Source organism: Palaemon carinicauda, chromosome 21, assembly GCF_036898095.1.
Source record: "Palaemon carinicauda isolate YSFRI2023 chromosome 21, ASM3689809v2, whole genome shotgun sequence".
In the NCBI taxonomy this organism is placed as follows: Eukaryota; Metazoa; Arthropoda; class Malacostraca; order Decapoda; family Palaemonidae; genus Palaemon; species Palaemon carinicauda.
In genome coordinates this window covers 24402085-24413844 of record NC_090745.1, presented here as the reverse complement: position 1 = coordinate 24413844, position 11760 = coordinate 24402085, and the positions used below count along the sequence as shown (strand labels likewise).

At 36.8% G+C, this 11760-nt stretch overlaps 1 protein-coding gene across 1 annotated transcript in view; it reads left to right on the top strand.

Annotated features, from left to right (window-relative positions):
* The first annotated feature begins 394 nt into the window (after positions 1–394).
* The window catches only part of LOC137615221 (uncharacterized), an 11742-nt gene continuing 376 nt past the window's right edge, over positions 395–11760 (top strand). The window contains exons 1-2 of the mRNA XM_068344901.1: positions 395–849; positions 6381–11760. The exon at positions 6381–11760 is cut by the window's right edge and continues 376 nt beyond it. Of these exons, the coding sequence (XP_068201002.1) occupies positions 7053–9878 (2826 nt within the window). The 5' untranslated portion in view covers positions 395–849; positions 6381–7052 and the 3' untranslated portion in view covers positions 9879–11760. The remainder of the gene's footprint in view (positions 850–6380) is intronic.

Genomic DNA, 11760 nt, shown 5'->3' with positions numbered 1-11760 from the left:
TGAAAAATCAATAAGAAAAGAATGATTATGTTTGGTGAAATTTTGAAAAGAAATTAACTCAAAAGTCAAATAATGCAAAATTTAATAAGAAAATCTGGCAGAGGAGAGTGAAAAGATATTGTAAGTCCTCTCGAGTTTTAACAGAAAATCAATATTCTGTAAAGTACTGATGTAACTGATAAAAGCTATCTTCCCTTCCGTGCGCTTCTTGCTAGTCTTTTTTCGGGGGGATATTTTCGAATATTATGAACGTGCATTATTCAGTTGTGCAATATTTTCATATTTTTATCAAGTAAATGTGATTTATTTATAACGAAAGGAAATTTTACCCCATATTCGTACATAAACAAATTCAGTCTTTATTGATCTATATGTCTAACCGTTTCCTATTTTTCCAGATTATTTGATGACGGATAGAATAGTCGTCCAACGCTTTTTTCAGAGATATACAAAGAACAGAGCATAAACTTTCTAAATTAAGACTTTTGACTAAATAAAGCCCAGGTTGAAAAAAGCGCGGACGTCATCCCGCTCGTGAAAGTGGGGCTTCCACAATGAGTATCGATGCGATGACGAAGTTTTGTGGCACTTGAGAAAGAGGCAGAGAACGATCTCCTTGGAGTTGCTGTCGCCCTGCCTCTTCCTACTTGAGAAGCCTTTTATTCTTCTTCTCTTCCACTCTTTCTCACTCGTCCTGTTCTTTCTCTCTCTCTCCCCTTACCACTCGCCACTCTTTCCTTCTTTTTATCCTCATCGTTTTCTTATACACCTAATCTTTATCTTCCTTCAGCTATTTCCCCATTTCTCGTCATCTGAGGCACCTCTTTGGAGACAGTCTTTGTGTAGCAGGTAAGGAAGTGGTCGGTAATGGAGTTGCTTGTTGTTATTGTTATTTTCAGTATTATTTCTTGTTGTCAGTAGTTTTTCTTCCTTTCAATTGGAATTTTCCACAGATTTGGTATTAAGTATATTTCGAAGATTTTAGCTTTGTGATAAAATAAAGAATAGTAAAAGTAAAGATAAATAGATGATTTTACATGAGATATTAAATTATGTAACTAAAAAGAAAATTTTATTATGCCAATGAATAGTATCTTATAAAATATAAAGAATGATAATTTAATATAAACATCTAGAAAGGATGACGTTAAATGGAATAGGCTTAAAATCTTATTTTACATATAAAAACAGTAATTTTTCACTTGATGTATTTTTCTTATTTGAGAACGAAAAAATTTTAAACAAATATGTAAATGGTGAAAGGTCTGAATGATTTGCAATTTTAAAGAACTTTTCCTGTAAACTGGCATTGCGAAAAATAGATCAAAATAGTTTAAGTTAGACCATAAGTTAGTTGTTGTAATTCTCTCTCTCTCTCTCTCTCTCTCTCTCTCTCTCTCTCTCTCTCTCTCTCATAAATTAGACAGGTTATGTGTTAAGTTATGCATGTATGTTTGCTCGTCTCCATGTACATAATCTCTCTCTCTCTCTCTCTCTCTCTCTCTCTCTCTCTCTCTCTCTCTATATATATATATATATATATATATAGATATATATATACATAATATATATATATATATATATATAATACAGGTTATGTGCTTAGGTGTGTGCATGTATGGTCATTCATCTTCATATACGTAAAAGTAATATAGACACTTGCATTGCAAAGGTAGTGACATCCTCTTAATCAGCTCCTCGACTTTCAAAAAAGAAATTTCAAAGAAACAACTAAAGGATCCGAAGAAACAATGTCATGTTTATAGTTTTGATTCGATACCTGAAATTGAAAACAGGAGTTCCAAAGAAAGTTTCTTATTTTTACTTTCCATTTTAAGTTTTATGCCTTAGCGTGTTCTGTGTTTTTGTCTCACTTTTATTGAGTTTTATGTTTTTCATAGTTTCTTAGAAACGGTTGTGTGGTCTTGGTGGTGTTTTATTTTTTTTTTTATCGTTATAATATTTTGAAATATTTTGTTTGGTTTTAATCTTATTGCTCATCCAGGTTCTTAGAATTGTTTGACGCATTTATTATAATTGTGGATTAATAAGGGTGGCTAACTATTGACTCATTTCGTGAGCAAGAACCATCTCCATTTCGCAAATCAGTGTTTAAAAAAGAAATTAATAAAAAAGGGAAATTAGCATTGAAATATTCTGTGTAAGAACAAATTAACTTTTGATTTTATTTTTAATTGTTTCTCTGCTTATTCACATGAGCGCTATAGCAATTATGTTACGAGATTTTAAGTGTATGAAAATATAAAATAAATTTCCATGCGCCTATAATTTTTTCAAGTTATATACATAGAATTTATGATTAAACCCAAAAATATATTCTGAATACTTATATGAAATGATTGTAAAATATAAAATCTAACCCAATAAAAGTACGAATAAAGTAGAGGAAAATAAGTTTTATTTCAATAAAAGTATGAAAAAACTCGTGCACGTGAATTTCAAGTTCCCAAGTTCTCCAGATGTTTCAACTGCGGGCCCTAAAACCCATACAACTTTTATCCGGCGTGAGCCAAGTGGTAATGGTAACATTTCCATGGCGCTATTCAGAATTTTCGAAAGAAATTATTGAATTATTATTACTTCTGCGTTTCACCTCAAGAGTTATTGGAATGATTGTTTCCTTTCTTTTTTTTTATTCTTGGACATCATTCGATTTTCTTTTTTGTATCTTCGATTATGCAGTTGGCTTTTCATGCAACTTGCCTGTCATTTGTGTTTTCCAAATTAGGTCGTTTGTGTTTCTTTTAAATTAGGTCATTTGCGTTTTTTTTAAATTAGATAATTTTGTCTCTTAAATTGGGTTATTCGTGTGTGTGTGTGTGTGTTTTGAATTAGGTCATTTGTGTGTCTTTTGAATTAGGTAATTTGTGTGTCTTTTAAATTAGATAATTTTGTCTTTTAAATTAGGTCATTCGTGTGTGTTTTAAATGAAGTCATTTGTGTCTTTTAAATTAGGCCCTGTGTGTTTTTTAAATGAGAAAATTTTGTCTTTTTAAATTGGGTCATTCGTGTGTATGTTTTGAATTAGATCATTTGTGTGCCTTTTGAATTGGGTCAATTGTGTGCCTTTTGAATTAGGTCATTTGTGTGCCTTTTGAATTATGTCATTTGTGTGTCTTTTGAATTAGGTCATTTGTGTGTCTTTTAGATTAGAAAATTTTGTCTTTTAAATTAGATTATTCGTGTGTTTTAAATTAGGTAATTTGTGTGTCATAAATTAGGTCATTTGTGTGTCTTTTATATTAGAAAAGTTTGTCTTTTAAATTTGGTCATTCGTGTGTGTTTGTTTTAAATTAGGTCATTTGTGTGCCTTTTAAATTATGTCATTTGGGTGTCTTGAATTAAATAATTTTGTCTTAAATTATGTCATTCATGTGTGTGGTTTAAATTAGGTCATTTGTGTGTTTTGAATCAAGTTATTTGTGTGTGTTTTAAATTAGTTAATTTTTTCTTTTAAATTAGATAATTTTGTTTTTTAAATTAGATAATTTTTTTCTTTTAAATTAGGTATTCTGTGTGTCTAAAATTACACCATTTCTGTATCTTCAAATGATATCATTTGTCTTTCTTGAATTAGTTTATTTGTGTGTCTCCTAAATAGATAATTTGTGTATCTTTAGAATAGGTCATTTGTATATCTCTTAAATTAGGTCATTTGTGTTTCCTAAATAGGTAATTTGTGTCTTTAAATTCGGTCATTTTTGTTAACTTAAATAGATAATTTGGGTTTTTTTTTTAAGTTAGGTCATTTGTGTATCTCTTAGATTAGGTCATTTGTGTCTCTTAAGTAGAAAATTTGGGTATCTTTAAATTAGGTCTTTTGTGTGTCTTATAAATTAGGTCATTTCTATATCTCCAAATTAAATAATTTGTCTCTCTTGAATTAGGTAATTTGTGTGTCTCCTAAAGAGATAATTTGTATATCATTAAATTAGGTCATTTATGTATCTCTTAAATCAGGTCATTACCATTCTCCACATCAGTTCTTATTCAAGTGTTTCGGAAGATGGCATTTTTTGGATCAGTTTCGATAGTGACATATCCCTATTGTCGTGTTGAGTTGAGGATAGGAATTGTTGGAGCCACTGATGTATGCATGCTGATTCATCGGTATTATTATTATTATTATTATTATTATTGTTGTTGTTGTTATTTATTGTTGTTGTTGTTATTATTATTATTATTATTATTATTATTATTGTTGTTGTTGTTGTTAGCCAAGCTGCGTCTCTAGTTGGAAAAGCAGGTTGCTGTAAGTCACAGGGCTGCAACAGAAAAAAAAGTCCCGCTAAGAATGAAAATAAATTACATTGGATAAGTAATTTATATAAAAGGCTTTAAGATTAGTAATAACTTGAAAATAGATCTGGTAACTGCTAATTCTATCTTGGGTTGCGAGGTGGCTCACGTGCTAACTATACCCACTGCTGCTCATAAGAGGCCTTTATACTTTTAGCCAGATTATTTTAGCATTATCTTTTTCTGTTCAAAGATTTCCAGTCCCACCCCCATTTTCTTCCCTTGGTAATTTCATCCTCACACACCATGTATCTCATGTTCTTTGGCTAATTTATACTTTACATTTTTTTTCTCTTCATTTTTTCAGTATGCATGAATTTCACATGAATGATTTAAGCTTCCCTTCATATTTTGATCACCCATTTATTATTGTTTTTATTTTAAGCTGTATATGACCCGTTATCTTTATGTCAAAATATATATGCTTTGGAATAAACTCTGAAGAAGTCCTTCAAACTGAAGATAACTCGGACACTTAATTAGCACTGATAACAAAGAAATTGGGCTGTGTTTGATAACAAATGTTATCAGTTTATTCATGCAAGAAGACTTTTAAGTTTAATAACTGTGGCGATGTTCCTGTCAAGATAGCCTCGTATGAATGTTTTGTTGTTGTTATTGTTGTGTGATCTCTGCTTTTGTTCCTTTTATTTCGTTTGTGTCCATAGTGTGTGTATAAGTGTGGTTGGTAGAACGATGGCTCATTTTTATGAAACTTTTGATAGAGGATAAGATTTATTTTTGCCCTCATTTGGTTTTTATTGTTGTTTTATGGAACATTTGGGGATATCTGCATGTGTGTGTTTTGTGAGAGAGAGAGAGAGAGAGAGAGAGAGAGAGAGAGAGAGAGAGAGAGAGAGAGAGAGAGAGAGAGAGAGAGAGAGAGAGTGTCAGTATGGAGTATATACAATCCTTTACTGGAGACGCTCTCTCTCTCTCTCTCTCCTTCTCTACACAACTCTCTCTCTCTCTCTCTCTCTCTCTCTCTCTCTCTCTCTCTCTCTCTCTCTCTCTGTCCCTTTGCATGATGTGTGTTTGTTTGTGTCCCTCTCGGCTTGTTGGCAGCATTCCCACAGACAATAAGCACCCGGAGTCAATAGTGATGTGGTGTTGCTTGTAACTGCTTAGTTTGGGGATTGCTTCGCACAGCGAATGAATCCGACGAGGACACTGGTCGATGCATTTGTCTCTGCTACTTTTGTGTCTGGGTCTTTTTACCCACTTCGCTCCTTTTCTTATAATCTTGATTTTCGAAGATTTCTGGTTTTTGCGACTTTTTGTGTTTTCTTTGTTATACGAATGTTTTTATAAGTTATATTTATTTCTAAACATATCTGTTTCATTTTATTTTTGTGGATCAGATTCTAATTGGATAATAACTTCAATTATTTCCGGCTTCTGGTTTGGATATTTTATTTTCACCTTTCTGTTTTTCTTTGCACGAACATTCATCACATTAAATGCAATGCCACTTATAACATTCGGTCACGATCGACTGAAATAATTTATGTGGAAAAGTTTCATTTTACTGAGACCTCTTTAATCCTTATTTTCCCTTTATTTGTATTTCTTTGTGTTACTTTCTGTTTGGTTACATGAAGAGTTACAGTATTTTTAATTAGATAGTAATTTGATGCCTTACCTTCGTTTCTTCTTTGGACTTCCTGTTAGCTAGTTAATGTTTACATACCTACTAGCATTTGTACAATTAGTTTATTTATGTGAGTTTGTTTATGTATATGCATTCGGTTTGGAATATAGCTGTTACCACATCAATTCAAGGTATATTCACGTTACGATCTTATGTTGAAATTACTAATTTTTCTCATCTTTTAGGCCAAGTGTAAAACCCTTTCACCCCTTGCCTCATCTGATATCTTGTGATACTTTACCTCATATGATGCCCTTTCATACTTTACCTCCTATGATTCCCTTTCATACCTTGCCTCATATGATTCCCTTTCATACCTTGCCTCATATGATACAATTCATACCTTACCTCATATGATACCTTTTCATACCCTATCTCATTTGATTCAAATACATTTCTTTTGTTCCAGAATTGATTGCAAGATTTTGCACCGGACGCATGTTCTTGTGGGTGGCGTTCTATAGTTCCGCCTGGGGGTGCCACTACCATCGACTTCACCTCCACCTTCATCATTGTCCTTGGGAAAGGTCGTGGTGGCGAGGGGAAAAGTGTTGGTAAATGTGAGGGATTTCTGTTCCAAGTAACATCATCTCTTGATATCAACATGGTGCCGTGATGCTGAGCGGCAGGTGGTGCGCCATCTCGCCTGCCGCCTCCTGCTGCGCCTCCTTCAGTGGCGACCTCCGCCTTCCCTCCTTCCTTTTCCACCTAAATTTTGACTTGTTACTCCCTTTCTTTCTACCCGCCTCTCCCGGCCTTTTCCTAGTCAACATCTTTATTCTTTGCTTCCCTTCCCCTCTCTTATTTTCCTATTTCCTCCTCCTCCTGAAGGATGCGGTCCTCTCCACGGGTCGGTGGGGGCGGCGGAACTTCCTCCACATCCTCGGTCACAGCAATATCCTCCGCCAGAACTGTTGGCGGTGGGTCTAAGTGACTAGGATTGGGGACGTCCCGTAGGGGGGCGCGCGATCCCCCTAATATTGGGGGGCGCGCCTCCGGAGGTCGTTATGTACGGGGTTGTTTGCGCGTGGTGCAGGTAAGTGCGCGCTACCTCATCTCAGCAAGTCGCGCACCCACTACCATGATGCGATCGAAAAAAAAAGAAGGAGCTATTAAGGGTACCCGCAAGCTGGACAAGCGGTCAAGCCGTGGGGTTATGTTCGAGAATGAAGAACTACGCCTACGCACTATTGAGATCAATGCTGAAGTGGATCGAGGCCACTCTGACCTACGTAAGCTAAAGAAGGAAAATGAAACACTGAAGCAACAAGTTTGGACACTCCGTGATGAATATGACAAGTTGGAAAGCTTTGTCAAAAATATGGATGATGACAGTGACGATGAAGGTGATGAAGACGATGATGAGGTCGACGAACTTCAACCTCCCAGCAGGTACTGTAGGTCAAAAATTGATGAGGAGAATGCAGAAAATGATGATGAGGAGGGAAATGTGGAGACTGACAATTTGGAGAACTTACAAAAAGTCTACAGTGGAAAGATGCAAAGTGTGGAATATTCACTTCGTCAATCTGCAGCCACTGTAGAAGGCAGTAGTAGCGGCATAAGTGGCATGGGAAGCAGTGGAGCATGCAGCCAATCTCAGTGTGGGGAAATTAGTGGGATTGGATTGGCTGCTGCATGCCCTCCCCCAATGGTAGTAGATGGACTCTCTCAGCCCTGTCAAGTACGTGTTTGTGTTCCACCTGATTCAGTTGCTACTCCATCTGTCTCAGCAACTCAATATGTTTCAGATGCTGCCTCAGTTAGCCATTCTAAACCAATTCAACAAGAAAATTATATGTCTGAAGGAGATCATTTCAATCTTGATCAACTCCTAGATTTTGCATCTTCATTTAATTACGACAAAAGAAATTATGTGACAGAGGAGCCTATAGCAATGGCTCTACCTCCTGAAGAGGAACATCCCTCTTCCCCATCCAGAGATGACACAGGACCTGACCCTGGTTACTCAACGGTCAGAAGGAGATCAGCAACAGTAATTGAGAAATTAAAAAGTGGCACTAATACTGGTTCTTTAGTGAAGGAAGTTAAACAGTTATCTGTCACCGAGACGCCAGAAGTTTCCCACACAACGACTGTTACATATACCAGGTCATCTTATTATTTTTCTGGATCATTGGATGGCAGTCGAAGTCAGTCTCTAGGAGCAGGCCTCAATGCAGCCGCTGCCAATGTAGCTAGAACACCAGGGAGCCCAATAGGCCCCCTCTATGCTTCCAGCAGTGCCTCGAACATCGGCACTTCCTCTTCCTTGGAAGCAGGGCTGCCCTTGGTTTCTGTGTACACTCCTCGGTCTTCCCTTGTAAGGCTCAATAGTATAGAACCAAACACTATTATGCTGTCTGTAGTAGACATGCCTCAGCTTTGGGACATAACAACACAAGAAATTATTGATGAATTAGAACAGCAAGCAGAAGGAACTTTAGTGGCCATTAGAGGTGTTCGTGTGGTAGGAAGGGCAGCCTATATCAGCTTGGGTCGCCGTGATGCTCTTCAACAACTATTAACAAGTGGTTTGACAGTGAGGGGAGGCAAAGTACCTCTTATTGATATCACAAGAGAGTCGGTAGTGTTAGCATTAACAGGAGTTCCTCATTATATTGCAGATGCCACATTAGTCATTCTTTTATCGGCCTTTGGCACAATCATTGGTGAACTTGAGCGAAGATTTTATAAAGGTGTTGATACAGGTGAGAGATTTGTTCGTATGAAACTAAAGAAACACGTGAAGCTTCCTAAATATGTGACTGTGGGGGGATGTCGTATTGTCCTCACAGTCCATGGGCGTGATGCCCCTGCCCAATTGCATGTACCTGACTGGAGTGGCAAAATAACAACAAGTGCCCCCCCTCCCACACCCCATGGCGCTTGTGCTCCTCATTCAGCCGATATCCCTCATACGGATCTAACAACTCCCATCTCGCCGGATAGTGGTCAGTGTTCAGAACCTTCCTCAAGTGATAAATCTTGTGAACGTATTGAAGGGAGAGATATAGTTGGTGGAATGCGATCTGAGGCTAATTTACAAACTGATTCCCGTATGGCCCCAAAACCCACAAAAACATTTTCTAGTAGGTGTATAGTAAACTTAAAATTACCTGAAAGACCCTCACCCACCAGTGGTTTGCCACGCACACGTGATGGCAGTATCCCCCGTGACCCTGGTGGACCTGGAGGAGGGGGAGGTGGTTTAGCAGTCAGTACTGGAAACCCCTCCACTCCTTTGGGTGCTGGACATTTGCTTCGAGCAGGGTCTCTGTATCGAAGTAATCGTGGTGGAGAGACACCTACCACCCCTTGTAGTGTTAGTGGCGGATCCCCTGTGGGTGGACGGCGTCACCCACGCATTGTTTCCTCTGATCCCAGGGGTCCAGAATCCCCTCGCCCTCGACCCAACTCCGTTGTGTTCGAAGAACAGCCTCGGGAGGTTCCTAGTGGGCCACGAGGGTTGTTAACCCCCCAGTTCCAGCAGCACCATGGTCATCCAAGTTCTTCTTGCTCTGGTCCGATGCCCTTAGCTAATGGCATTTTGAGGAAGGCATCTGGATCAGAGCAAGAAGCACTCATACCTTCCAGCCACAGTCTGCCAGCCTCCATCAGGAACCGCCTGAAAATCGGTCGCAGTATGTCATGTGACGCTGGGAGGCAAAAGTTGGCAGCAGAAAAAGAGAAAAAGAAATTGAGCAAGATGGAGAGCATCAGTGAAAATACCTTAAATGATGACGTGAGTGACATCACGCCTCTGGGCGCGGGTGCTGGTGCTCGAAGGGACTCTGAAAAGAGTTCGGTCAGTGCCAACAGCAAAAGCAGCAGCAATACTAACAAAAAGAAAGAACCCGCCATAGACCTACCGTGGTGCGGGTGCTGGGGGAACGGTTGCTTTTAGTGATTAGTCCAAAACAGATTTAAAATCATCATTATTATTATTATTATTAAATCAATTATTGTAAAAACAAAAATGTTTAAAAAACACTGCTATCACTTCCATCCTTTATATTTATCTTTTAATTTTCTAGTTGATATTTCCCTTGCTACCTGTTGTTAGTAATCATCATGTAGTTCTTTAAAGAAGATTAACTATAAAAAAAGAATTAATAAAACTAGTCTTGGTACTGAAACGAATTTCAAAGTAAACACAAGTTATATCTTAACTGGTTCTCGGTGTCTGTACTTTAAGTGATCTCTTATTGCTATAGTAATAATGATTGTATGATTTTCAAATTGTGGTTTTGATTGTAATTCGTTCACAATGCTAATCAAAACGTAATCCAATCAGTCAGTGTGTTGGCGTTATGCAAAAATAAAAAAAAAAAGATTATTTGAGTATTAAGGACTTGGCTACCTACTAAAATTGTGTCATCAGTTGAAGATGTATTATTGTTTCTTTTCCTTTCTTTAGTGAATAATCTTTTAGATTTTTTCGAATGTATAGCCTACTTTTAAAGTATTTAATGTTTTTAATTGCTTTAATTAATCTTGTCATAAAAGAAAAATAACATCTGTGAGTGAGAAGGACTGTATAAGGAAGAGTGGTGCTCGTCGACGAATGTAATATTTTATATAAATATTTTTTTTCTGAAAAGAAGATGAAACACAATGTTTAGACTTTTTGTATAAATTATGTTTCTTCACATTATTGTCAATTCTTCTGGTGTTTCTATTTTTGTGGATAATTTTTATTACATGCAAATTAGATTTTTACAAACTGTTATAAAATGTAGAGGTATATTAGTGTTAAGCATGTAGACAGTCGTTTTTGTAGAGATAAGTTTGATAAGGTATCAGGAAATTATTAAGAGACCTGTTGAAACACACGCGAAACTACTAATGTGTAGTGTTGTATTTAACAAAGAGAGCGCGATAGTTGGTTGAATGAGAAATTAAGAAAGATGAGGAATGGTAGCAAGCAATGGAAATGGAAGAATGGTAATTTTGAAGTGGCCAAGTAACGTAGCATTACTTGAGTAACTTTTCTTTGGAATTTACGTGGAAGGGCGCGTGAGCTAAAATATCAGAATTAGTTCTGTCCACACAGTTTCATACCTTATGTTTCGAATGCTAACGTTCACTTTTACTCGCTTCCTCTTATTGGGCAACTCTTGATTGATTGTTGGGGAAGGGGTTCGAAAAGTGGGTCAAGTGGATGAGTAAGTGGCCAGTTAATGAAGTGATTTATTTATTGGGAGAGAAAAGGGATATTAGTAACTGAAAAGTAGTCATTTATCTACGAATTATAAAGGTTTTATGGATTAACTTTGATCCAGCCATTATGAAATACTATTATTCCAGTCATTGGTAAGTATCACACAACGTGGTTTCCAGTTTCCCAGAATTCAGGGTCTCATAATTCCTTAAATACTTTCAACCAAAAAGGAAGTTGTGCGACTGATGTAAGTTATGAAGAATGATTTTATAGATCAGAAACACATGATCCTATCAACTGTTGAGCATGAAAGGTAGAGGAAATTTTCATTTTCAAACTACGTTGAACATCTTATAAGCCTGATAGTCCTAGCACACTTTAGGAATTTTTGAATCAAGTGATTGTCTAGAACGTCAAACGGGCCGTTGCGGGCTTTGTTCAGTCTTCCAAGATTTTGTTTATCCTTTGTAAAAAAAAAAATAACGATGGTTATTACTTACCAACAACTTGCATGAGTACAAGCTGTCCAAGGAAAAATTATCGAGTTAGGCACAAGACTAGTATGAAATAGAAACCGTGAGAGAAAGATGGAAGGTATAACACTGGTATTTGATAGGTTAATATA